The following is a 26655-nucleotide window of genomic DNA, read 5'->3' as shown; positions in this document are numbered from 1 at the left end:
CAGCCTGTCTGATGGTGCTTGCACCTCTCACGATAGATAGGTTTCCTTATATCGGAGGTGATTGCACTTTAAACCTACAAGACACCCAAATCGCAGGCTCTTCAGTTCTGAGGGCAGGGTGCTTGGTTAGAAAGGTGAGGGTGCCCATTGATGAGCAGGACACCCCTACAAACCCAGTGTCGATTCTACAGGCTTTGTAAGTGTGGTCAGCCATTTTAATACATATAGTGGACAGTCATTACGAGATGTCCAACTCAATAGTTGCTGCACCGAAACCGGTCATGTTTGGTATCAAACTTGTTGGTATCCTATCCAAACACCGAGTTGAAAGTATGTGTACTCGGGAGCTCCTTAGGGCCCCCCCACCCCAGGAATGCAGGTAACAGCCTTTCAGGGCCTGCCGAAAAACTAGTGCTGCTGCAAACCACAGACACGAGTCAGCAGCAGGAGGACAGAGCCAAGCTCAAAAAGGGGAAGGTAGTACAATATTTCCTGCCACAGGGAGGTGTGGCCACCTCCCAGACCGGAATTGGTGTATTGTGCTGGGATGGGAGCGCTTGCCAGCGCCAGACTGCTTTGAAGGGCACATTTGGTGACCTTGCATACTCCAGTTTGAGCCAGTTCCGGAACCCATGGTTCCCACTCTGGCACAAAACTGGACAAAGGACAGGAGAATAACAGTCTCTCTGTCCAGACCCTCCTCTGTAAGGGACCCTCGAATTGTTCAAGCACTTTCCTTAGGGTACATAAGGGCTTACCTGTAGGCGAGACTAGACAACCATAAAACTAAGTCGCTCTTCAATCGTCTGAACACTTGGACTTCGTTGAACTCCGACTGGAACAAAGACTGCACTAAGGAAGATTCCTGCTTCTCCTGGTCTTGCTGTTAAAGTCTCAAAAGAATCTCCAACCATTTGTCTTGCAAAGGGGTTCTTCAGAGTCCGCTGGGTAGGGTCCTTTTTCTTCAAAACTGCAATCGCAACTTAAGTTGACTTGCACTGGGCACACAGCTGTGTTTCACCCTGCAAACAGCCTCCGTGGGCTTCCTTGATATTTACCTTGAGTGGTTCCTGGTGTCCCCATCTGCTCTGGGTCTTCTGGTCCAAGTCCTGTTCTCCGTTGCAGTTCGCATTCCACTTTTAGAAAACGGTTAGGTATCCCCCTGGAAACAACTGCATTGTGTGCTACTTCCCTCATTGCTTTTAACCCCTTCGCCAGGGGGGTTAAGTCCAGGGAGGAGATCTACCAATGTGATATCGATATTGTGTTGTAATAAACAGACATATATATATAAATAAGTTCAAACGTGTACCTGCCATTTTCTATCCAGCTGTGAACCACTCATTCCACATACACACAAGATACACCCCCACATTTAGGTTTAAAAAATGAAGGCAAATATTCCCAGTGTGGCAAAATGGACAGACCTTCATTGGAGAGAACCTGTAGACAGTCTCTCCACAGAGGAGCAAGTACCAAGAAGTCTTTCTGGACTAGAACCACACTGCAACCACTGTCAATCAAACCTCAATCTGGGCTGAGAACATAGCAGTCACGCCCACTCAAACAGGGTGCACTTTCTGACCCATGATATAGGAGCATAACTCTGTTCACGAAAATAACAAACAGTACACTATATAGAAGGGTCTCAAATGAAAAAAAAATAATTTTTATGGACGTGTACAAGGGTGGGGCCTCACAGATTCGCAAAGCCATCCAAACCGGATGTCCTAATACGTTCACACTATTTTGTAATTTACTCAACAGCTCTTCTCAGAAATAGTTTTAAGTGTCCACAGATATTGATTTTTACTAGACCAAATCTTGAAAGCAGCATGAAATGGGGCCTACCAAATTAATGTTTAACTTTCATTAAAGTTGAACTGCGTCTAGATTTAACTGCACTTGAAGTTAATCTCAAGCCTGATCTGTGTGCCTTAATTCATTGGCTTTGCCACTTCTGCTCAGCACAAATCGTTCTGTTCAGCGCCATTAGTCCGATGTAGCAAATAAACTTATTAAAGTATTTTAAAAGTGACCCAAATAAAATATTGAGCACTCAGGTACTTAATGTTAATTTTTCTCTTTATGAACACTATACACTGCATGAGCCCCCAAAATAGTGCTTGAGATAATCCTCCACCCTCTGCCTACTTAACGTCTGCCCATCGTTTAACCACATTCGGATCACTTGTTCTTGGGAACAATGCCAGGGTTTACTATAGAGGCACTGCATATCTGAAAAGGAAGACCACTGAAGTCAAGTTAGCCTGGCGATACCCTGAAACAGGACCCAGGATGTTTGTTTCTGGATAAGGGAGGGCATTACATGAGGAACAGAGTCAAGACTGATTTGCATATGGCTGGGAACAGACTGGGATGGCACAGTGAGCAAAACAACTATTGATTTAACCCAGATCTGTGACAGAGGGTTAATGATGGACTATGTTCAGCATTCCATCCATCTTTTTGTGTCACGTTTAAATATATACCGTGTTCACTCGTATACTCATTTGTGAGAAACCTTTTAATCTTGGTGCTCATTTGCTCAATTTACCAAGATGAAAGTGTTGAATGTAGGTTTTAAATGAGTATTTTATGTTTCCCCTTCGGTTTTTTCCAGAATGTCCTCTACTGACATACTATGGGCATTAACATCGATATTTACTGTGATGTTTTGATTAACATAGTAGTGGGCTCATATTCTGAGGGACGAACTTTACTCAGTCTTCATGTACTTTACTTTAGGGGCCAAGATCCTTTTTCAATAGCCTAGACAAAGGTAAACGGCATATGGAGGTTTCCATCGTTTTTTTTAGGACTATTGGGGAAGTAGCAGTACTTTAACGATAAGGGCATACTTTGTTTGCTTGTGTATGCATACCCCCATCCAGGAATGCAAACCTCACAAAACTGGAAGAAAAATGTGGATTTTATCATCACATTGCAAATAAGTAGATTTCAGTTATGTTGCTTTTTTACCCTTTCTTATGCATTATGTTGCCCTGTCCAAGAAATTCAGAATATGTGAATATTATATTCCTTCTATACTTTTATGTACTATTTGAGGGCTGCTTGATCTTCCAAACAATGTGTACAACTGCCATTACATACTTTCAACATGGATTTCTGTTATTAAATGGCTAAGGCTCCTAGGTGCCCAGGTTGCTCTACTGCAATATCTTTCTGTTCAAAATGGGAAGCGGATAAATACACTTGCAATGTGGAATTACTCTTGCACTTTTTTCAAAGCGTTTACTCCCTAGTTACATTTCTTTAAGCATGGATACACAGAAGGGTGATATTCAGAAGTCTAGACATTTCTTGATAGACAAACTATTATGTAATGCAATTTTTTTCTTTCATTAATAGGAGAATTTAATTAGTTTCGTCCATGGAACTGGACTCCATTTCACTCTGTCTGAAGGTGTAGCGTAAGTGTACATTTAAACTATTCTCTATAACATCCGAACACGGGCCTTCAGCCATTCTGTACCTTTATTTCTATCCGTTGTATTACTTGTCATGGTCCGTAAAGGAGATTTGTCCAGAACGACCAGTGTACCTTCCTTCAAACTGCTAGACGACATTTCTACAACAGAAGCCCCAAAAAAAAAAAATATTTTTAAATAAAGAAATGCAACAAAATATAGAAAGAAAATTCATTTCCGAGATAACAGCCTATATTGAAGTTAATTGAATATATGGTTTACCAGAGAAATTATCTGCTACAGATTAACATGTTTGCAAGAGAGGGAAGACCAATAACGCATAGTTAAAACACTTGGTTTAGTTCTTATAAACCTTATTCAGTGCAATGCTGAGGTTATGAGCTTCCGGCATGTCAGTCCGAGAGAGTACAATTTCAAGAGGTCCTCTGGATAGTCTTTAGATTTTAAGAGGTTTGGTTTTAATATAGGCTTTTTTTTTAAACTTAAGGTCATACAGGTTAACTTATAGGTGTATATTTGTTAGACCTTTGTCTTGTTGCCTCTACCTCCTGTATTTTTTACTGTGCTGGACTTCGTTTTTGCTGGTTTACATACTCTAGGCACTGTAGCACTGCTGATCAGTGCAAATGCTCCCTGTCCAAATTGTGATTCCAATTGCTTCTCCATGATTGGCATATCTGATTTACTGTTAAGTACCTAGTATAGTGCACTGTGTATTCCAAGAGCCCATAAATCAAATGCTACAAGTGTGCCTTCAGCAAAATGGTCTCAGGCCAGCTACTGTAGGGTCTGTGAGTGCAGTTTTGTTTCAAATCTGTTTATTGAAAATGCAATTGATAAAATCAGCAAGTGAGATTATCGGAGGACATAAAGAAAGAGAAGAAAAAAAGAAGCTAAAGAGAGGATCGAGGATGGAGGGGAGGGAGGAGAGCAACATTAGGTATTCCAAAAGATTAGCAAGTGAAAGCGTAGGGAGCAAAGGTGTGGTGCGTCACAGCCATCATTGATCAAAAGCAGCGCCCTGTGGGAGGGCAAGGCTACCCTGCTTGTGGAAAGTGGTGAAGCGATGGAGGATTCCAACTGGAGGTGGAGGCTGTGTAATGTATAGGCGAGGTAAGCAAAGCATTTTGCATCTATTTTCTAACCACCCTGTGCGTGGAAATGGGCATGGAGTGGAGAGGGGTGTGACTACTTGTAGAGGTAGTGAAGATAGTCTGCATTTCTATTGGACCCCAGAGTCTGTCTGCATCAGAGGGGAGTAAGTTATCCTCAAAGAGGTGTAAAGCCTGAAGCTTCAGGGGCTGAAGATGGGTATGTTCAAGTTTGCAAAAATAATCTATCAACGGTTGCCATAGTTTAGTAAATGTGTTGTCTTGAAATTGAAAAAGCGCCGTAACTCCATTTTCACAGTATGCCACAGGCGAGTGAACCAGACATTCACTGGAGCGGTTTCAGCCTTCTTCCAGACTATGATTAATTTAGCTGCACCAAGCATGTGTAGGCTAAAGTGCCAATCCCTGTGTGTCATGGAAAGTAGGTTCATAGGATTGAGGCCTAAAATGACTGGACGGGGTTTCGGGCAATCGGTAACCAATCACCTGTTTTCTGTGACTAAGGACCTCCTTCCAATAGGTGGTCAAGAGGGGGCAAGGCCACTAGGTGTGAAGAAATTCTCCAAAAGCGCTTGTATAACGGCAACAAATAGCGTCATAACTTTGTATGCAGTTTCCCTCTGAGGAATGCTGCGGAAAACCCTCAGAATGTTGCGTCACAGATGGTCCCACTGTGTAGGCGTGAGAATGCTATCGTGCCTGATAGCAATGCAGGATAATACAAGGCGTGTGTTAAAGTACTTGATATGATGAGAGATCAGACCCCTGGAGTTGTCAAAGAAACACACCAGCCGTTCAAAGGGGGTAAACAGGCGGGTGGTTCCCTGAGCGGAGGACGACGCCTGTAGCCAAGTGCCGAAGTTGAAGGTACTGTAGTCTAGCCCCTTCGGAAAGCTGAAAGTCCTCTTTGCATTGTTCGAAGGATTTAAAGGAGTCTCCCTTAAAAATGTCCTGGAGAGTCCGGCACCCCCATCTGACCAACCAGAGAAGGAGTGTGACTGCAAGGCAGGTGGGTAGTGTGGATTGCGTGCGATAAGAGTGTGAGGAGACTGGAAAGAAGTAAAACCACTGGACAATGCTAGCTTATCCCAGATATCTAGTACAGTTTTTGTTGGGACGGCCATAAAGGCGCTGCGCGAGAGCCTCCAGTGGGAGCAAGGCGAGATCCCATATGGGTCTGCCGGCCACTGCCCTATCCATATGAAACCAGACCTCACTCTCCCACGCAGTCCATTCCCAAATAAACCAAAGGTGAGAGGCACAATAATTTTTCATTAAATTGGGGCAAGCAGCCCTACCCCACATCCCCTCTCCCCCGGTAGCAGAAGTATTTTATTAGAGAAGCGCAGCCGATGCCCTCCCCAAGTGAAGTTAGTGCGTTCATGCTGAAGATACTGAATCTGGTGCTGTGGGTAAGGCATGGGTAAAGTCTGGAAGAGATATCATATTTCCTGTAGCACTAACATTTTAACTGCATTCAGGCGGCCCAGCCAGGAAAGGGGGAGCGACTTCCATGTGCACAACTCCTCTAAATCGGCCTTTTTACATTCTTCCCAATTGGCTTGCGACCACGTGTTAAGTTTAGAGGTCAAGTTGAGACCTAGGTACCAAATGGGAAGCCCATTGGTACGGGACAAGAGACTGGAGCACAGGAATGAATCTCGGATGAAGGAAAGTTGAGCTTCAAGGCCCACGATTTAGCGTGGTTAATTTTGAGGCCCGAAACAAGTTTAAAAGACTGAAGCAGCCCATGAAGGGCGGGTAAAGAGGTTTGTGGGCGGGATAATGTGAGAAGGTCATCCGCAAACAAAGCTATTCTTTGGTCCACATCTTCGAGAGTAATGCCAGTAATATCAGGAGACTGGTGTATCATGACTGAGTGGCTTTACAACAAGCGCAAATAATAAGGGGGATAAAGGGTAGTCCTGTCGGGTGCCCCTGTAGAAAGATGGGACCCGCATGTTGGCCGTTGATCCGTACCTGGGTTAGAGGTGAGATGTAGGAAGCCATGATCCTAGCAATCATCCGGAGACCCAGCTCCATCTTATGCAGGACAGCCCAGAGAAAGGCCCATTCCACCCAGTAAAATGCTTTTTCAGCATCGAGTGACAATAGGCACGCGGGTATGTTCCAGTAATGAGCCTTCCCAATCAAGTGAGCGATGCACCACACATTGTTCGCGCCATGCCAATGGCGAATGACGCCAACCTGATCTGGCTCGATAAACAAGGGTAGATGTGGGTCGAGTCGTTTGGCCAGAATTTTGGTATAGAGTTTAAGGTCTGTGTTTAAAAGCGCAATGGGGCGGCAAGGGAAACATACCGTGAGATCCTTCACTGGTTTGGGAAGCAGTGCAATCTCGGCCAGCACCATAGAGGTGGAGGGACCTCCAGTATCTGAGAAAGAGTTTAAAAAGGCGAAGTGAGTGCTCCTGGAGCTGCGGAAGAAAAGCGCGATAAAGAGACCGGGAGGCCATCCGGACACAGGGATTTGCCGAGGGAGAGGGCTTTTAGAGCACCAGTGAGTTCCTTCAGCATAAGTGGGTCCTCAAGAAGTTGTGCATGGTGTCGACTGATCGGGGACCAATTACATTCCCCCAGCACTGCCTGGATCTGATCCAAGTTGGGTGGATCCAGTGCGTAGAGAGAGAGAGGAGTACTCGTGAAAGGCTTTTAGTTTAACGGCTTCAGTTGTAGCCCACGTGCCGTCATCTGATTTTATTTAATGTTATGGGCGCCTTTGCAGACCACTTCCGGAGGTGACAAGCCAGAACCGTTCCCACATTACCCCCTCCCCTTCATAATATCTTGGCTTCAGCGCCAGAAGAGCATACTCTGCCATGTTAGTTCTATGCGCCCACAGCTGGCCAGTGAGCATGGCCAGGCGTCACTTGTGAAGGGCAAGAGAATGTTCCTGATCCAGTTTTTGTAGCATTTTTATGTCACAGGACAGCGTGTCCTCAAAGAGATGAGCCTCCCGGGACCAAGCTATTGCAATGGAGGTGATACGACGCTGGATCGTGGCCTTAAAAGCATCCCAGACCAAGGGGAAAGGAGTTTCAGGTAGGTCATTAGACAAGCAATAGGATATGATAGCTTCACGGATGTCAGATACGTCCACGAGATGCTGGAGAACCTGGGGAGGGAGTCGTCAACGGGGAGGGTGACGTGAGTGAGATGTGTGGTCATGCAACAAGAGCTCCACATGGGCATGATCCGAGATGGAGAGATCGGACACAGGGAACCGCACCAGATGTGGCAGCTCCCCCAGCCCCAAAAAAGCCAGAGCCAGGTATGTAGCAGACTGAGTAGGCCAACTACGAGGGTGCGTGGGGAACAGCACAACCAGGCCCTCCATGCAATGCACCAAGAAGCCCCAGCGCAGCCGGGCAGCAGGGCTCTGGAAGGTAGGAGCGGGAAGGCCCCCAGCAGACGCAACCCAGGCAGAAGGTGAGGACTCAGCAGAAATCCAGTGCCTCAAGAGCTTGCGGGTATTGAGAGGACCTCCTCCAGCAGGCCTTAAAGATACCGGGGGAGCAGCAAAGCCAGTCCAGATGTGGTGCGGGCCAGAAGCAAAGAGAGTAGATAGGTTGGGGGGGGGGTGAGGTTCTGTGATTTTGCGTGCTTTTAAAGTGCACGACTCTTTTCTAAACATGGGTTTTTGCCATGCGTCGTGACTGCCATCTGGTGTTGCCTTTTACGAAGGCCTCAGAAGTTAGTCTGCGAGCAAAGCAGTCTGACCTTTTGTGGGTCATGTGTACATTAACTAAGGTTTCCTTTGTGCGCTGGAGTTAATTTCAGAAGCTGGCCTTTCACCTGGAATTGACCCTGCCAAGCCAATTTCCCTGCAAGATCGTTATCCACTTTCCCAATCACCATTCAAGACATTTGTTAACTTTTAAGTTTCTTTACGTTTCTGTTATCTTGCACATTATCTGAAACTACTTTTCTTTACTGTTTCTTCATTTCATGGGTTACGCTTTCAATTAAGGGTTTGTCCGGGCCTTCCAGATTATTATTTAGATATGCCTAAACATGAACTTGTGGGTTGGGACACTGTAAACTGAGCTTTACTATATGATGCTGTGTGATGTCATCTATTTTCTATTGGTTGAATTTTGGTGCAGGGGCGTGCATTTTAAATGTACCTTTTTGTGTATAAATAGGGATGTCTCGCCTTAGTAAAATTGAGCAGTTTCTTGAGTTGTACACAGTGTTGTGTTACTGGGATTTCTGCTACTAGCTGCAGCTAATAAATTTGATCTCTGACGCTGTAGGAAGGTAGATCCCTGACTATGGTTGCCCCCAACTTTTTGCCTGGTGTTTTGCTGGTTTTCTGACTTAGTTGACCTGGGGCCCTGCTATTCAGGACCCCAGGCCTACTGCTCTCTCTGTAAAATGGATTCCATGTACCCTAGGTACATATCTAATTGGATACTGAGTCACCTTATCAGTCCCTGTACAGTGTACCTTAGGTACCCAGGGCATAGGTGTAACCAGGGCCTACCAGGGGCTGCAGCATGTATTATGCCACCCCTGGCTGGCCATCCAGATCTGACACAACTGGCTGCACGACAGCTGGGGCAAGGTGGTGTAATCACCCTTTGCTTTAGATATAGTATACCTATATCTAACCCTAAAAATGGACACACAGATCTCCTATCAGTCACTCCTATGGCAGGCCTTAACAATCCTGAAGGCAGAGTGCTTGGAATCGTGTGAGATAGTGCTCTGGCATGAGCTGAGCCTGTCTGCGGCTTTCGGGATCCATCCCTGAGCCGTTTCCATGATATCGCATACCATATACTCTTAAGTGCATTATAATCCTCGCGGTTATATGCCAACTCTGGTATCGCTTTATCAAAACATGTCGAGTAAGGTGTCATACGAATTGGAATACTAACCCCTCGCCAATTCTGGCGACGGGGTTAGCATTCCACCCTTCTAGAGGGACACGACATGTATGTAACCTGTAACCCCGGTTAAAGTCAGACAGAGCCTTAGCTCCACAAAATGGATGCTGCCACTGAGACACAAGTCTGCCCTCCTGCTGCTGGGAGTCCTCCCAGCCCAGGAGGCAAAGACAAAGGTTTTCCTGCCAGGGGCGGTGCCAGCACCGTCCCAGACAGGATTTTGTGTATCCTAGGTAGGCAGGGCTTTAGAGGAAGGTGACTGCAAGTGGCACCCCGGTGCTCACTGTGCATAGGCCGGCTGAAACCAGTTCCAGGGGCACTCCAGCCCCTGGCCTGGGGAAAGCCCGCCAAAGGAGAGGGGTGTAACCACCCCCCTCCTAGTCCCACCCATAGGGCAGGACTTAGTCGCGTGCCAGCCCCTTTTTGCAGGATAAAGGTAGGACCTGGCCCCCTTCCAAATCAGATCATCTTTGAATCCTGAAACTACTTTCTACAAGAAGGAACTCAAGACTCTTCTCAAGATTTCTCCCTTGTGACTAAGGAGTAGTCACCCTGCAGCAGCAGGCACCAACCAAGCATCGCGGTTTGTTGCCAGTCTCTCCTTCGGATCAAGACTGCTCCAGCACGACGAGAACCGGCTTCCCTGGCACCTCTGACCTCAACCTACATCATCAGCCCAGCTGTGATCCGTGGGTGTGACGAGACCTCGAGGGACCGGCCATCTTCAGAACTGCACGACGCTTGTCCAGCACGACTCCCGAGTGACCCTCGACTGAGTGCTTTGGGGTAAGAGAAGCCCCGACCCTGAGCAGCTCCAGCACCGAAGTTCAGCCCCCCTGCATCCACGAGATCTGCGTGGGGCCCTTCTGCTCTTTGCTGCCAACCGCGTTGTCCAGGTCGCTTGCCCGTTAGCTAGTGGCCCTCTCACGACGCCCCACGACGACAACTACTGCTGGTCTGGTTGCTCCAGACTAGCCCTTGTTCCCCTCCAACAGAGGAACACCCTGGACCCTCCTGGTCCACTCAAGACGCCATTTTAGGTCCACCGCGTGGGCCTTGCATTTGCCAAGACTTGTTGCCCAATCCTGGGTCCAGCGACGTCGACAGCAAGAACCTTCGTGGGACAGCTCGCACCTCCACCCTGGTCGCCGACAACGCCTCCTGGTCCGAGAGACTGCAGAGCCCAGCAGCGCCCACTCACCTGGCTGAGGTGACTTCGTCCGGTGCCATCCTGGTGCCCACTCAAATCACTGGCTAGTGATTCAGAACTTGGTCCCCTCTGCTTACAGGTTTCTTCTTCCCTGATCCAGGCTTGGATCACTCCGAACTTTCTTCACTGGCCGCCTGCCAGCAACTCTTTCTTCAGGCTCCTGGATCTTCAACGAGGGTTTCCGACGCAACTTCAACCCTATGCAGCCGCAGCCCCTGGGCTAGGTAACCTGAGTACTCCGGTGCTCCAGCATAGTCCAACACCCTAAGTGTTCGGATCCACTCTTGTTTTCGACCCACCTAGTCGGGTTCGCCCGAGAACAGTAACTTTGCAACTGCTAGCCTCCATAGACTTTTTCCCGCCTTACGCGTGAGAGTTCCCACTCTGCACACGACGTCCACAGGCCTCCTGCATCTAATCCCAGTGTTTAGAATTGTAGGCCTAGCGATTCCTGAGTCTAGAAAAGTATTACTTACCTGCTAGCAAGTTCGCATTCCACTTACTGAGTATATGGTTTTTCGTGCCCCTCGGGCATTTGTGTAAATTGTGCGACTTAAAGAATTTTCTTAAGAGTTTTGTTGTGTGCTTAGCTCCCTGACTCATAAAGAGTTCAGGGTAGACTTGTTATAAATAAATACACTTTATTTTTGATAACAACTTGTGTGGTGTCCTTTCACTTGGTGTTCAAGGAGTAATGTGATGGTAAAACAGCTGGCTTAACACGCCCTCTAGAGTCTTAGCCTTAGACTGCTCGTATCCATGCTACTAGGATAGCTGGTCTATAAGGTTGACTTACAACCAATCATCAATAAGGGTTGTTTGGACTGATACATAGTGATCACTAGAATAGTGAGCACTGCATATCAGGCCAACTTCTCACAGACGCCACCTAGAAGTATTCCGTGTCTCTGTATACCAAGGCAAGGGAACCCAGAGGACTTTGGGCCTGTCCCTGGCGCCGCTGGGTACTTGAAATCCCAGTTCTTCAGTTGGCGCGGCCAACGTAGGACGACTTCAGTGGTACCGGTCCAAGCCCGAAGATTGCGAGGAGCCACGTGTGAAAACTCTGGAGGAGGGCCCCCACTTCATCGACCCCTGCATGTCTACGTGGACCGAAGGTCTTTTCTGCGAGGCTTCCCGCTTTCCAACGGCTACGAAGGACTACTGCCCTGACTGTCGCCTTGTCTTGGACCCTCCGATTGATGTTTGTAGAGCGAGACGATAGACGGTCTTCTGGTGGCGTGACAGATATTTGGTTAAGTATAAGTGGGTCGCTCCCACGACTTTGTCTGGTTCCTTGGTTTTGATTTGGTTGCTGTAGTACCCAAAGCCGAAGGGCTTGTATATTTAAGAGTATCATTTTTTGATTCCCTTTGAAGTTTGAAACCAGACTAGTGAGCAAGATGCCTGGTCTTGGTAAATTTGGTAATTGGTTTGTTTGTGCTAGTAAAAGGGATTCCCGATTGGAGGATTCATGTCCGATACCTTCGGTTGGAACTCCGCCTTATGAGCTCTATTCTAAACACGGAGTGGGTCCCATTACTTATAATGAAGTATGGGTCCACTACACTAAAAAGGATGGTGTTTTGCAATGGCCCCCACATGGTAGTTTTGAAACAGAGATTTTAGACAATCTAGAAGTTAAGCTATTTAAGAAGAAAGTCCGGCCGGCAATGTTTGACTCTTTCCGCCTTTGGCGTAAGGAAGCCAAACAGAGAGAAATTAAACAAGCAAAGAGAGATAGGAAAGATAAGAATATGTCAGTACTACAAGCTGCTAGACAGTTTAGGGAAGATGGAGAAGAGCGTGCGAGTGAAGTTTTAGATAGACAGCGTTGTATGGCCATAGATAAATGTTATCCGGCCTTGCCGTCTTCTCCTCCAAAAGTGATTGAAGACCTTGAAAAAGATCCTTTGATCTCTCGTTTACTGAGATTGCCACCTCCCTATGTGCAGGGTGCTACTGCGCCTCTATTACCCCTGGTTGTTCCACCCTTTGTTGTTCAACCTCCTGCTGTTCAGCCAACCGGTGCTCCACAGATGGTTTTGCCTCCTCCTGCGCAACCCATTCTAGGGTCGCCAGCCTTGCTACCAGCTTTGCCTCAAACTACTTTGCCTTCTGCTTCTGCATCTTCGATTTCTACTGTTCTTGTCCCTACACCTTCTTTGCCTCAAAATACTTATTCTCCTGTTCTTATGTCTGCTTCTTCTCCTTCTGTTCGAAAACGAATGACAGAAACGGTTTCTAATTTGTTGTCACCATTGTTTGGGTCACTGAATATGACCCCTGTTTCGGAGCGTAAGCAGAGTCGTAGTCAGCTTCCTAGTTCTGAGGAACGGGCTGTGTTGGATTTGTTGGCTCGTAAATGGATTATAAATGCCTCAAGGTATAGTTTGCCAGCGGTTATGGATGTTTTCTTTCAGTGGGAGCCGCCTAAGCAAAGGTATGTTTTTAATGTAATGTGTATGTTTTTGCGTCAGGAATGGGAAGATAATGATTTGGGTTTGATCCAGCAGGAACTACTTGATGTTCAGTCGGATTTTGCTAAAGGGATGATAGTAGAATCTGATATTACAGACGCCGTAGAGACGATATTGGCTTTTAGATCTAGCCTTCCGCCTCAGACATTGTACGAACCTGATTCTTCTGTTAGAAGAAAAGCGAGACAGTATCCAATGAGAGAAGTTCCCCCAATTTGGAAGGAAGGGGACCCAAACGCTAATCCAGTTATTCTGCCGCATTTTCAGCGAATATGGGTACATGTCCCTTGGAAGAGAGCAGAGGTCTTGGCTCTTCAGCAGACCTTACCTGACCCTCATAAGAATCCTGCTGGTTATTACAAGGAGTTGTCCCAGACAGTTGAAGCGTGTATTATGAATTTAGCTGACATCGATATGTTGATGGGTAATGTAGTCCCCCAACCTTTGTGGGCGAAGATTCGTCATGAGAATCATGCTGCTGAATTAGGTAGAATTATTAATCTGATGAAAACGATGATGCCTGCTTTACGAGTAAATTGGGATAAGTTAGCAGCATGTAAGCAGAAGAGAGACGAGAGTGTATCCGATTTCTTCACTAGGTTTGAAGAGACGTTTATTGATCATAGTGGTCAGGATATGAGTACGGAGGGTGGTCAAAGGTTGTTTGTGGATAAATTTGTCTTTAATTTGCTTCCCGAACTTTCTAATAAGTTAAAGGACTCAGAGTTCATGGGCTGTCTCTTCGCCGGCCCAGATATTGGCTACTGCACAATATTACGAGAATAGGGATAAAGATGAGAAGGATAAAGTGGAGAAGAAAACTAAAGAGTTAAAGACGAAAGTTCTTTTGCAGCAAGCTTATCCGCCTCGTCAGAATCAGCCTCAGTTTCAGCAACCTCCACAATTTCAGAGATTGTTACAGAAGCCTGAGCCTTATGTTCAGCGATTCTTTCCTGGCCCTAATCAGTGTGCCTATTGCAGAGAGGAAGGTCATTACAAGAATAGTTGCCCGGCTTTGTTACAGCGTGCGAATGGTGTATCTGGTCAGAGAGGTCGTGGTAGTTTTCAGCAAGCTCCTAGGGGTAGGGGACGTGGTGTGATCCCTCAGAATGAGCGTTCCTCTTCCCTACAGAATTCTGCGAAATATTTTGACAGACAGAATGTTCAGAGTGGTCAGTCTGCCCAATATTATGTTGAGGATTACTATGTCGAAGATGAGAGTTCTGGTTATAATGATAACTAGGACAGCCAAGGACAAAGAGAGGGAGTAGTGTCAGTTCCAGTAGACCAGAGTGGACCTTATGTTGAAGTGATTACATCAGGTGTGGTAGAACCTTTTCTTTTGGATACTGGTACGATGAAGAGTTCTATTATGTACTCTACACTTCCTGGCGCACCTTTGTCTGGCTTGACCAATGTTTCAGTAGGATTTTCAGGCGCCCCAGTTCGTAATCCGGTTTCTAGTCCTTTGTCCCTTACCATTGGCCCTTGTGAATTGGAAGCTTCACTTATTTTAACGACTGGTTGTGGTGAGAATCTGTTGGGTTTGCACTTGCTGAAATGATTGTATGTGACATTGCATTGTTCTCCTTCGGGAGTACAACTTACCGTTGGTAAGAAAGTGATTTCTCCAATGTATTTGTCTAAGGATTGTTTGCCACTGGAATTGCGTTCGCTTCCTGATACACTTTGGGCTACAGGTCCAAATGATGTTGGCCTTTTGCAGATTCCACCTTATGTTGTCACCCTTAAGTCAAATGCTAGGCTACCTCGTATTCCCCAATACAAGATTTCGAGCGATGGTGAGAGAGCTCTTTTAGCGACTGTCTATGATCTGGTTGAGAAGGGTGTAGTTGAGGAAACGAGAGGTAATGTGTGTAACAGTCCTGTTTTGCCTGTTCTTAAACGTACTGATGCTTCTCAGCCACCTGTGTACAGGTTTGTGATCAACCTTCAAGAGGTCAATAAGATAGTAGTGCCACAGTTTCCTGTGGTACCTGATATCACTGCTTTGTTGACTTTGATTCCTGCTTCGGCAGTTTGGTTTTCTGTCATCGATTTGAAGAATGCTTTCTTCAGTATTCCTATTGCTGAGGAGAGTAGGGATATGTTTGGCTTCTCATTAGGAGGCCGAAGCTTCCGGTTTAAGAGAGCTCCCCAAGGTTATTGTGAAAGTCCCTCCATCTATAGTCAAGCGTTGAAAACTCAGCTTGACGGTTTTGTGTTACCTGTTGGTGCTACTCTTATTCAGTACGTCGGTGATTTGTTGGTTACTGCTGATGATGAAAAGATTTGTAAAGAGGCTACTCTTTCTTTGTTGCGGTATTTGTCTGACCTTCATCATAAAGTGTCACCTTCAAAGTTGCAATATTGTCGCCAAGAAGTGACCTACTTAGGTCATCTCTTGTCGAAGGAGGGAAGGAGATTGACCCCAGAACGAATTCAAGCAATTGCGCAAATGAAGAGAAGTGCGTGCCTTTTTTGGTATTACATCATATTGTAGACAGTGGATCCCCAATTTTTCCTTGCTAGCGAAACCTCTGTTTGCATTGACTCTGAAAGATACTCCGCATCCTCTTCCTTGGTCTGATGAATGTCAGAAAAGTTTTTCTGAACTACGCGATGCATTGTGTTCGGCTCCTGTGTTGGGTACTCCAGACTATAGTAAGCCTTTCACGTTGTACGTGCACGAGAGAGAAGGTTGTGCGTTGTCAGTGTTGACACAACCATTTGGGGACAAGCAGCGTCCATGCGCGTATTTTTCAGCAATGTTAGACCCAGTTGATAAGGCACTGCCGAGTTGTCTGAGAGCTTCAGCTGCAGCGGCTGTTTCTATTCGACAGTCTGCTGGTTTGGTATTGGACAATACATTGATTGTGATGGTCCCACATGCAGTGGATACCTTATTGAACAGGACTAAGACACAGCACCTTACTAGTGCACGTCTGTCAGGTTATGAGTTGACATTGTTGGCTAGTCATGTTCACATTAAACGATGTAATGTGCTGAATCCAGCTACGTTGTTACCGATCTCTACAGAGACGGAGTCTCAGGAACAGCATGATTGTTTTCTTCGTACAGAGGAAGAAACGAAAGCTAGAGTCAACCTAAGGGATACTCCCCTTACGGATGTTGATGGTACCCTATGGGTAGATGGTTCGTGTTTTAAGCTTCCGAATGGTGAAACGACTGCAGCCTATGCTATTACAACTTTACATACAGTTGTTGAGACAGCACGCATACCACAGAATTCTGCCCAAGCAGCAGAGTTGATTGCACGGACTAGAGCGTGCGTGTTGTCAGAAGGAAAGCAAGTAAATGTTTATACCGATAGCCAGTATGCGTTTGGTGTTGCCCATAGTTTTGGGCGTTTGTGGAGAGAGGGTGGGTTCCTTACTTCGCATGGGACAAAAATACAGCATGGGCAGTTGGTGAATGAACTTTTGGAATCTCTCACTCTCCCAAAGCAGATTGCAATTGTGAAGTGTAGTACGCATAAGAAAGTTGTGGACGATGTTGGTCGAGGGAATGCGTTGGCAGATGAAGTTGCGAAGGAAACGGCAAAAGACATGAGCCATATGTATGTTGCAGGCCCAGCTAATTGGGTTATAGCTGGTGGAATGTGTGAAGACACAATAGAAAGTGTGAGAATGATTCAGGCTGAAGCGACTGAGAAAGAAGTGAGTGTTTGGCGAGAAACTACGGGTATGTTGGATTCGACAGGTTGTTGGGTTGAGTTGTCATGACACCAGCGATGGTTGTTGCCTGATGCGTATGTGCTCCCAGTGGTTACAATGGCTCATGGAATGGCTCACATAAGTTCGAAGGGAATATGCAAGTTGTTGCCTCCAGTTTGGCAGAATGCTGGAATTCCGAAATGTGCTGAGAACGTAGTGAAACATTGTATGATTTGTCTGAAGTATAATCCTGGTAAGGGAACTCCAACTCCAGCTGGTCATTTTGCTCCTCCAACGTATCCGTTTGAAGTGATACAGTTAGACTACATTCACATGGAGAGATGCAATAATTTGAAGTATGTCCTTGTGGTTGTTTGTCCCTTTTCCAGGTGGATAGAGGCCTACCCCCTAAAAGATAATACTGCCTTGTCAACTGACAAGGTTTTGCTGAGAGAGTACTTCCCTAGGTATGGTTTGCCGAGAATTGTATGGTCTGACAATGGGAGTGAATTTGTGGGTCAAATCATGAAGAAAGTGTGTGCTGGATTGGGAATAAATCAAAAGTTCCATGCAGCGAATCACCCCCAGTCTGCTGGACTTGTTGAATGTTACAATGGTACCTTGAAGCTGAAATTAGCTAAGGTACAAGCGAGCACTGGTCTTACATGGCCGGATGCCTTGCCGTTGGCTCTTTTGTCAACCAGGATGACTGTGCATTCTCGAGTGTGACTTAGTCCGTATGAAATTGTGTTTGGTCGTCCTGCGAATATTTGGGGTGTGCCTCGTCCTAAAGAATACAGCAGTATTGAGTACCCTATGTTGGTGGATTACTTACATGACTTGACTGCTAAATTACGTGTTCTCCACCAACAGGTCTATGACAGTCTGCCGACAGCAACTGCGGATCCAGGACACACAATTCAACCCGGCGATTATATTCTCACGAAGAATTTTAAACGAACCAAATATTTGGAGCAGAGGTGGACTGGACCGCATTTAGTTTTGTTAGTGACTCGAACTGCTGTTAGAGAAGCTGGCAAGAAGAACTGGGTGCATGCCACCCACTGTAAAAAAGTTCCATTGCCCTTACCATATGACAAGTGGGTAAGGGGAGGTATAGCCGATTCTGAATGTAAAAAAAACTTAGATTTGTTCCATTTAGAGATGCTCATTTGACATGGACACGGTCAGAACGTGAGGATGATGATGTTCTGCAAGCTGCTGTGCCTCCTCATCTAAAGATTGACACCACCAATTCAGAACTTTTATTTGAGGATCCAACTGTACCTAATAAAGAACGCTACGATCTAATACCGTGAAAGACTGTACATATGGACAAATAAAGTTGAAACTGGAATTTTTTATATAGTGAATTACACCTCGTCAGATCAAGAGACTTTTTTTGCTTTTTCGAGTCACCATCTGGACTCAGCTGTAAGGTTGCGGTGTAAAGACTTGGGAGTGCAAGCCGAAGACACAAGGTCGAGGTTCTGGTTAGTCTCAGGGCGTTCCCCGGACTGACAGACGCATTCCTTAGCACGGAACACCCAACCGCCGCGAACAGCACTGTTAGAGGATGGAGTCTTTTGGGTCTGAGAAAGGTGTTGAGAAAAGTGGTTTCAAAATGAAAATGTGTACATTGGTTCGTAGCAAATGTTTTTTAATAATGTGTTTCCTTATGCTTGTGAATATTACGTTAGCTTGTGTGGGTTGGATTTTCTATGTCACACAATTGCCGCTTACATCTACCTCCCAACCTACTATCTTTTTCTACAGCATCTCCACATGAGTTTCATACGTTACCTGAACATGAACAGACACGAAGATCAGAATTTGTGAATAATTTGTTTATACAGATGTTGCATCAGCTAGTCAAATATCACGAATTGTTGGGTGTGTGGTCTTATGCCACATACTACAGACAAGGGAATGCCATATTTGGTTTTGCCTTTTTCACCTAATGGGTCAGTTTGGGCACTCCAATCGATGTTTATCTATGCGAACGAAGCCTCTCCAGTACGTTCTGTTAACGATAACGTGAGCAAGAATGCTTTGATACGGGGAATAGTCGATATGATTAGAGATATTGACGCGTATAATGCTATCCCTAAAGATGAGGTACGAGCATATGTCGGTTGGAATAAGACGACATAGTGTTAGCTTGACGGAGAAAGAAAGGCAGCGAAGGTCTCCTCCTATTTGGATTATACCCCACCGAGGTCATCTTTGTTTGCAAGGTAATGGTCAGAATCCGAGAGCTCAGCTTGGTAAGAGTGTGTGTGTTCACACATACGTTTATACGTCCCAGAAATCTCTTCCGTTCGTGCCAGCTAAAGGCACGAATTTTGTCTGTTATGATAGAGCATACACATGGTTGCCATCTGATTTTTCCGGCACATGTTACGTGGCATTTTTGCTTCTCCCTACATACACTGCTGTTTCCGATTACCATAAGACAAGATATGGTAGAGGTGTAATCGATGCGAAAGATACTGTCGCACAAGAAGCTGGAGACTTCTTTAAGGGTTTCCTACCCTTTTGGGGTCCTATGGCTAATAGTAGGAATATTCGTCAGCTTACGAGAGTGGTTGAGGCCACTATAAATGAGACTGCAGGTGCCCTTAGCAATATTACAGCTGAGCTTCAAGCGGATCGCCTTATGACATGACAGAACCGTTTTGTTTTAGATATTATACTTGCAGATAGAGGTGGGGTATGCAAATTTATTAGATCTAGTTGCTGCGTTTTCATACCAGATAATGCCCCGACAGTGTACCAAGCCATCTCTAGACTACATAAGATCTCGGAGTCTATTCATGTGGACGAAGGAGACTGGTCGTTGATGGGATGGTTATGGGAATTGTTGTCCAAATGGGGATGGAAGATTCTGATGTTCCTTGGTATGGCGTTAGCTATCCTTTTCTCGTGTTTATGCATCCAGTGTGGTCCCGCCATTTGTAGTCTTGGTGCTACGATCTGTGTGAGAAGACCAGTCCCGAGAGAAGTGAAGGATAATAAGATGATGTTACAGCAACACCTAGAGACCTGATGAGAATAGATATAGACCTAGATTCAGATTTACATGAGTTTAGGCTATTGCCTATGTAATGGCAAAAGGAGGGTCTGAGGTTCTGTGATTTTGCGTGCTTTTAAAGTGCACGACTTTCTTTTCTAAACATGGGTTTTTGCCATGCGTCATGACTGCCATCTGGTGTTGCCTTTTACCTAGGCCTCAGAAGTTAGTCTGCGAGCAAAGCAGTCTGACCTTTTGCGGGTCATGTGTACATTAACTAAGGTTTCCTTTGTGCGCTGGAGTTAATTTCAGAAGCTGGCCTTTCACCTGGAATTGACCCTGCCAAGCCAATTTCCCTGCAAGATCGTTATCCACTTTCCCAATCACCATTCAAGACATTTGTTAACTTTTAAGTTTCTTTACGTTTCTGTTATCTTGCACATTATCTGAAACTACTTTTCTTTACTGTTTCTTCATTTCATGGGTTACGCTTTCAATTAAGGGTTTGTCCAGGCCTTCCAGATTATTATTTAGATATGCCTAAACATTAACTTGTGGGTTGGGACACTGTAAAATGAGCTTTACTATATGATGCTGTGTGATGTCATGTATTTTCTATTGGTTGAATTTTGGTGCAGGGGCGTGCATTTTAAATGCACCTTTTTGGGTATAAATAGGGATGTTTTGCCTTAGTAAAATTGAGCAGTTTGAGTTGTACGCCGTGTTGTGTTACTGGGATTTCTGCTACTAGCTGCAGCTAATAAATTTGATCTCTGACGCTACCTAGAAGTATTCCGTGTCTCTGTATACCAAGGCAAGGGAACCCAGAGGACTTTGGGCGTGTCCCTGGCGCCACTGGGTACTTGAAACCCCAGTTCTTCAGGGGGGGAGGCTGGTGGGAGCCGCCACTCACCTCAGTGCGGGAGGTAGCTGAGCAGGGCCTCCAAAGGGCTGATGCTGTGTCAAAGAGTCCGCCAACGGCTCCGCAGTCCGCTCTCCCTTGCCACACCAGGAAGCCCAAGATGGCGGAGCTCCCAAAGACCACGGAGTGAGACAACCTTCCACGTGCCAGAAAGATGGGCCCAAGCCACCAGGACTCGCCCCAGTCCCTAGAGATCCAGGCAGAGCCTCCTGGAGTGCCACCGAGGGTCAGTAGCAGGCCCCCGCCATCAAAGAACTCGCAGGGACCTTATGACATAAGAGGGCAGCCGCGTGCACACAGGGCAGACCCCCACACCAAAGTCAACAGCAGTCTAAGGGGTGTGCCAGACAGGCAGGAGATGTTCAGATACCACCGGCACCCAGGTGCACCAAGCGATACCTCCGGGAGGTGGCAGGGAGGCAGTCGAGAGGTCCGCAGTCCGCGCTGCGTTGGAAGGCGCAAGATGGCGGCCCCACACCAGTCCCGGAGCAACACACCCTGTGTCCCCAAACATTGGGTTTGGGCCACCCGCACCTCAACTCTGAACGTCAGGAAAACAGGTAGGTCGCCCTGGGGTGTCATGGCAGGGAAAGAGCCTCGCTGGCTTGACGGGCTCCAGCTCCAGAGGGATAGAAAACGGAAGCCGCAGGCTCATGAGCCTGGCCTCAGCAGCAAAGCCGCAAGGGTCACCACCGCCAACAGTCCAAGGTGTGTGCCAAACCAGCAAGAGATTCCCAGTCACCTCCGGCGCCTATGTACTCCAAGTGGCACCGCCAAAAAAGCTCTGATGCAGTAAAGGCTTAAGGAAGCAGCAGACCGGAGCTACCATGACATGCGACTCACTCCATGCTTAGCGAGACATGAGTGCAGTTTTAAACTGCCATGTCGACCTGGCAAGTGCATTCACTTGCAGGCTCAAACCTTCCCTTTGACTACATGTAAGGCGCCCCCAAGGTAAGTCCAAGCTATCCCATGGACAGGGTGCAGTGCATGTAAAAAGCAGGACATAGACTGGTGTGTTTTACATCACCTGATAGTGAAATACTACCAAGTTAATTTTTCACTATTGTAAGTACTAGCTCCAACATAGACTATAGTTGGAGCTGCGTTGTAAATTTTAATTGGAAACAGCTAGAGATTTGGAGTTTGGGCTTTCTGAGCCCAGATTTTAAAAACACATCTTTTAGTAAAGATGCTTTTGAAATTTTGTGTTGCAAATGGCACTTTTAGAAAGTGGTCATTATCTTGTTTAACTATCATGTACCTCTGCCCACTTGAGGAAACAAAGTCCGATTTAGACTGACAGGGACCTGTTTGTGCATTCACTCTAGACAGTCCAACAAAAGGAGTTGGTGTGCCCTGCATATCCTAATTGCCCATCACCAGGCTGATGGGCCTTGCTGAGCTAGAGTGGTGGCAAAAGTGGATACCTACACCTGAATGGAGTTGTGCCTGGCCTCTCACGATGCTATCTCCACTCCCATGGAGTGTGTCTGGAACCACCACCAGGCAGGAGAAGAACTTGTGCATTGGAAAGACTATCCTTTGAAGAATGTCTACTTCAAATGGCAAAAGAGTGCAAGTATTGAAGCTAAAACCCCGGACATTTAGAACACTTCTGGACCAAGAGGAAACTCTGACAAGGAGAAGAGCTGTAAGGACGAATACTGCCCCTTTGCTGTGTGTTGCTTTGCTGGGTTGGCCTGCAGTTGCTGCTTCTGCTTTGGAGAGGAAAAATACTGGACTTTGAAGTATCCTGCTTGTGAAGTTTATCCACGGGCTTGTGTGAGCTTGCCTCCTGGTTAGAAGTCTCAGGGACACAAAAGACTTCACCTACAGCACTTGAACTCAACTACTGGGAGTTTGTGGTGCCAACTTCAGTTCTGGGAAATACATCGCAGACAGTCACCGATGCTGCCTGCACCAACGCCACCGCTCACTGGGTGAGCGCAGCACCAACCCAAACTACACTGCATCCCCGACCACACAGACTACTATGCTTCACACTGTCATCAACACCGTTGCCTGTGTGGTGGACACACACTTCCATTACACGGCAGCCCTGGTCTCACCAACGACGACGCTTTGCACCGTCCGATGCTGCTGCCTGCACCGTGGTTACAAAGTAATGGGTATGACCCAGAAACGTCACCTTTACCAGTGAAAAATACCGTACAAAAGAGAATGGTCCCAGTGTAACTCGATTAAAACAATGATTTTGGGTTGAACCTGTTAGGACTGTGGGGCACCGATGTCCATCTGTATCTGCAGTGGACAGAGGTCCTGAAGGGCCTGTGGGCTCCCAAAGCAGAGGGGGAATGTACGAGTTACTTACCTTCGGTAACGATGTATCTGGTAGAGAAGATTCTAGCCGCAGATTCCTCCACGTAGAATTATCCCCAACGCGAGACTGGATCCATAATTTTATTTTGCCACAGCATCCCTGCACGCCGGGGGGACGGCATCACGCGACTCCGCCCAGGCATTGTCCGCGTACGTGACATCAGAGAGGTGACATAAGTCCCACCCAGCGTGCCTACGTCACTTTTCTTAGGAGAACTATTCTGCGCCACAACTCGGAGCCATTCCACAAAATTGTTAGAGTATAGAACAGTGTGCGAAAGAGCAGAAAAATTAGAAAAAGGGAATGGTGAGGAACACCACCATAAGAGCAGTGCCAGGCACTGCAATACCCAAAAGCAAGGAAACTAATAAAGAACAGAGCCCTGCCCTGAGCAGCAACCCTGCCAGTACGGAGATTGCCGCTCCCTGGAGACAAACGCATGCAAAAATGTCACGATAACATGTAGCAGGACGTCAACCCCAACCAATAACAGTGAAGGGAAACCAGTCCGGGACAAACGGGGAACAACAAAACTCCAAGACAACCCCAGCACAGAGTGACACAACCCCCATAAGGAACAAGGGCAGAGTTACAGTCAAAAGACCCCAACCCAGAGGTCCCAGAACCCTAGGAATAAAGGGGGGAAGAAGGGGAGGGGACGGGGGCGGAGCTTGCCGGCTGCGAAAATGGCTGCTTGAAACCTGAGCTCCGCGCAGCGCTGCCCATTATCCTACACTATCCTGCTGAAGATCACTTGTATCTATCCCAATCCCACCCTCCCAGACGCGTGAGCCCGCCAGGTCCCCAGCTACCCCAAAATAGCGGCGATCTGGTGTCCCGGTGCCCTGCTGCGACCGTGTGAGGAACCCCGCAGACTAGGCCGAGAAGCCGCGGCCTCTGGTAGCAGCGCCGCCGACTGACATGACCTTGCGTTCGGCAGGGGTGGGAGAGATTCACCTGACTGCCTGTGAAGGTGTCCCGGCGGCCGCTGTGCCCCCCCCCCCTGCTGCCAACGCCTGGACTGCCAGTGGGGCGGACAGTGAATTGTCCGAGGGGGAAGACCCACCCCCACCAGCGCCCTTGAGCATCAATACGGGGGATAAAGAACAGCGCCGACTATGGCAATCTGTGGCGACCCGGGGTGGCGGAATCCCTTTGGCCTGGCCGACGTGTGACCTAACTCTGGACATTGGAGGTCTCTGCAGGCGAGCGGGAACCATTCTACTGGTAAGTGGGGTGCGACCCCCCTTCTCCCCCCTCCCCCATAGGAAAACGATTGAGTCTGGTGACACTGCAGTCCTGTGCACTAGTGGGGGAGCACACGAGCCAACAGTGGAGAGGGGGACTCAGGGAAGTGGACTAGGAATCCAACGGCGACCCTGCAGGAGTGGTGCTGGTCCCTAATGAGGGAAGTGTACCCCCCTGAGTGCTCACCACCCTGCGGAGAGTTGTCCGAGTGACTGAGCAGGAGCGGCCATTGCCGGCTGGCGGAGGCGACCCTCATAGCGCGGAGGGGGAGCATCACGGAGGCTGAAGGCCCTAGCGCTACGGTCACCCCATCGCTTCTGTGTGCTGGCTTCTAGCTGACTTGCTGGTGCAGACGTGTGCGAATCACAGAGGACAGTCGGCGCTATTTACAACTCCCCAAGCCAGGTATACATAGAACCAACACTCTGCGACAGGATCCCCCGGGGAATTCTTTGCTGCTCTCACCTGCAGTGGCGTGACTGCACGGTTGCGACGATGGGGAAGGGGGATGAAACAAAGCAGACTCCCATTTGCGCAGAGGCGTATACAAACGCAAAGCCCCCCCGTGGAGCACAGAGAGCCTACGCCGCCTGCGGACGAACGGGCGCCTGACAATGACATTAACAGTATGCTGCGCTCCATGGAACAAAGCCTACAAACCAGCATATCAGCTCTGGGCGCTAAGATGGACCCCATGACCTACCAGATGGAACAGATGGCCGAGCGCCTAGATAAGCATGCTGAAAAACATGACATGGCTGAGAGGAGGATAACAGAAGTCGAGGAGGCGCAGACCGAGTTAGACACAGCGCACAGGAAAATCGAACACCTTATGCGTTCCCTTCAGGACAAGTCGGAGGACTTGGAAGCGCGCTCGCGACGCAGCAACCGTCGCATAACGGGGCTTCCGGAAACCACGCAAACAGGCAAGATGGAACTCTTCGAGGAAAAGTTACTCACTACGCTTCTGGGAGATGGTGTGTTCTCTTCTATGTTTGTGGTGGAGCGGGCGCATCGGTCCTTGGGCCCTCGTCCGAAGCCGGGAGCGCCCCCCGCCCGATTATAGCTAAGTTGCTTAATTAACGGGACGGGGACACGGCCCTCAGGCTTGCTAGATCACAGGCTTCGCTGCAATTCGAAGGGTCGGCGATTTCAATCTACCCTGATTTCACGGCGAAAGTTCAGGAAGCGCGCAAACATTTCCTCCCCCACAAGAAGAGACTCAGGGAACTGGGTCTGGACTATGCCCTGCTGTACCCTGCTAAGCTACGAGTCAACAGGCAGGGTCACTCACATATTCACAGACCCAAAAGAACTTAGGCAGGCAATGAAACGGTGGTCAAGGGACCAGAGAAACGAAGGAGCGGATAAGCCAGCGGACGAGGAGACCACCCACCTAGATGAACAGGAAGGACGGGGTCGCTAGTCCACTATGGGGCTCTGCCCCTGAGTCGCGGTTCGAAAGGCTAAGGAGCAGTTGAGCACGGATCGCTCGGAAGTGGTTGGTATCCGAGCCAGCTCGTTGGACGGAGGAACACTGTACAGATAAGTGGCGGGGATGATGGCGGACCATAGGGGACATTTGGTTAACATAACTGCGCTAGCATGCCCACTGGGGCGAACTATGTCGACGCTTGTTGCACTGAATATGATTGAGGGGTGCGGGGAGGGATTGCCGCAAGATAGGGTAATAGTGCGGTCACCATTGGACAACCTGATGCACTGGTAGGATGCTCTATTTCCATTTACGGCAGTGGGAGGAGGAAAGCACGGCATATTGTCTGGAGGACATTGGATGACACGAGCTGTTGGTTAACCTCGACCCCCGAGCGCAATGCACTACTGTCGTTCTGGTTGCTAAGTTGATGGAGTTGGCATTGGGGCAGCGAGGGTGGGAATGGAATCTGCATGGCCGAGTTGGGGGGGGGGGGGTCAGCTGTGGGAGGGGGGTGGAGGGATGGGGAAATGTTTTGAGATGTTGTGGTTTGCTCTGCCTGCTCGCTCTGTCTTCGTTGAACTTTGAGATTGCTACTGTATTTTACTGTATTACCCCACCACTGCGATGGCTCATTCAGACAGTATAACAGCGGATAGGGAGGCTGGGACGCTTAAGGCATTGACGTTGAGGGGTCTTGACTTGGGCTAACCCGAGGTCGAAACTGACACTGTCTTTGTTGAGGGCAGACCCCCGAGGGACGATTCCTAATCACTAGATGTGTGGGTAGGGGACATGATCTCACGGTGGTGAACGTTTATGGCCCCAACTACGATTCCCCAGAATTCTA

General features: G+C 47.7%; 1 protein-coding gene across 13 annotated transcripts in view; it reads right to left on the bottom strand.

Moving 5' to 3' along the window:
* TDRD6 (tudor domain containing 6) overlaps nucleotides 1-26655 on the bottom strand; it is a 2679339-nt gene that overhangs the window by 1425892 nt on the left and 1226792 nt on the right. For 12 of the 13 annotated variants that reach the window (XM_078647663.1, XM_078647665.1, XM_078647668.1 and 9 more), the window contains one exon: nucleotides 3497-3592. The exons of the other annotated variant lie outside the window; for it this stretch is intronic. In XM_078647663.1, coding sequence (XP_078503789.1) covers nucleotides 3497-3592 — 96 coding nt within the window. The remainder of the gene's footprint in view (nucleotides 1-3496; nucleotides 3593-26655) is intronic. 13 annotated transcript variants of the gene reach the window in all.

This window comes from Lissotriton helveticus, chromosome 6 (assembly GCF_964261635.1).
Source record: "Lissotriton helveticus chromosome 6, aLisHel1.1, whole genome shotgun sequence".
NCBI classification, from domain to species: Eukaryota; Metazoa; Chordata; class Amphibia; order Caudata; family Salamandridae; genus Lissotriton; species Lissotriton helveticus.
This window is presented reverse-complemented; position numbering and strand designations above follow the sequence as displayed.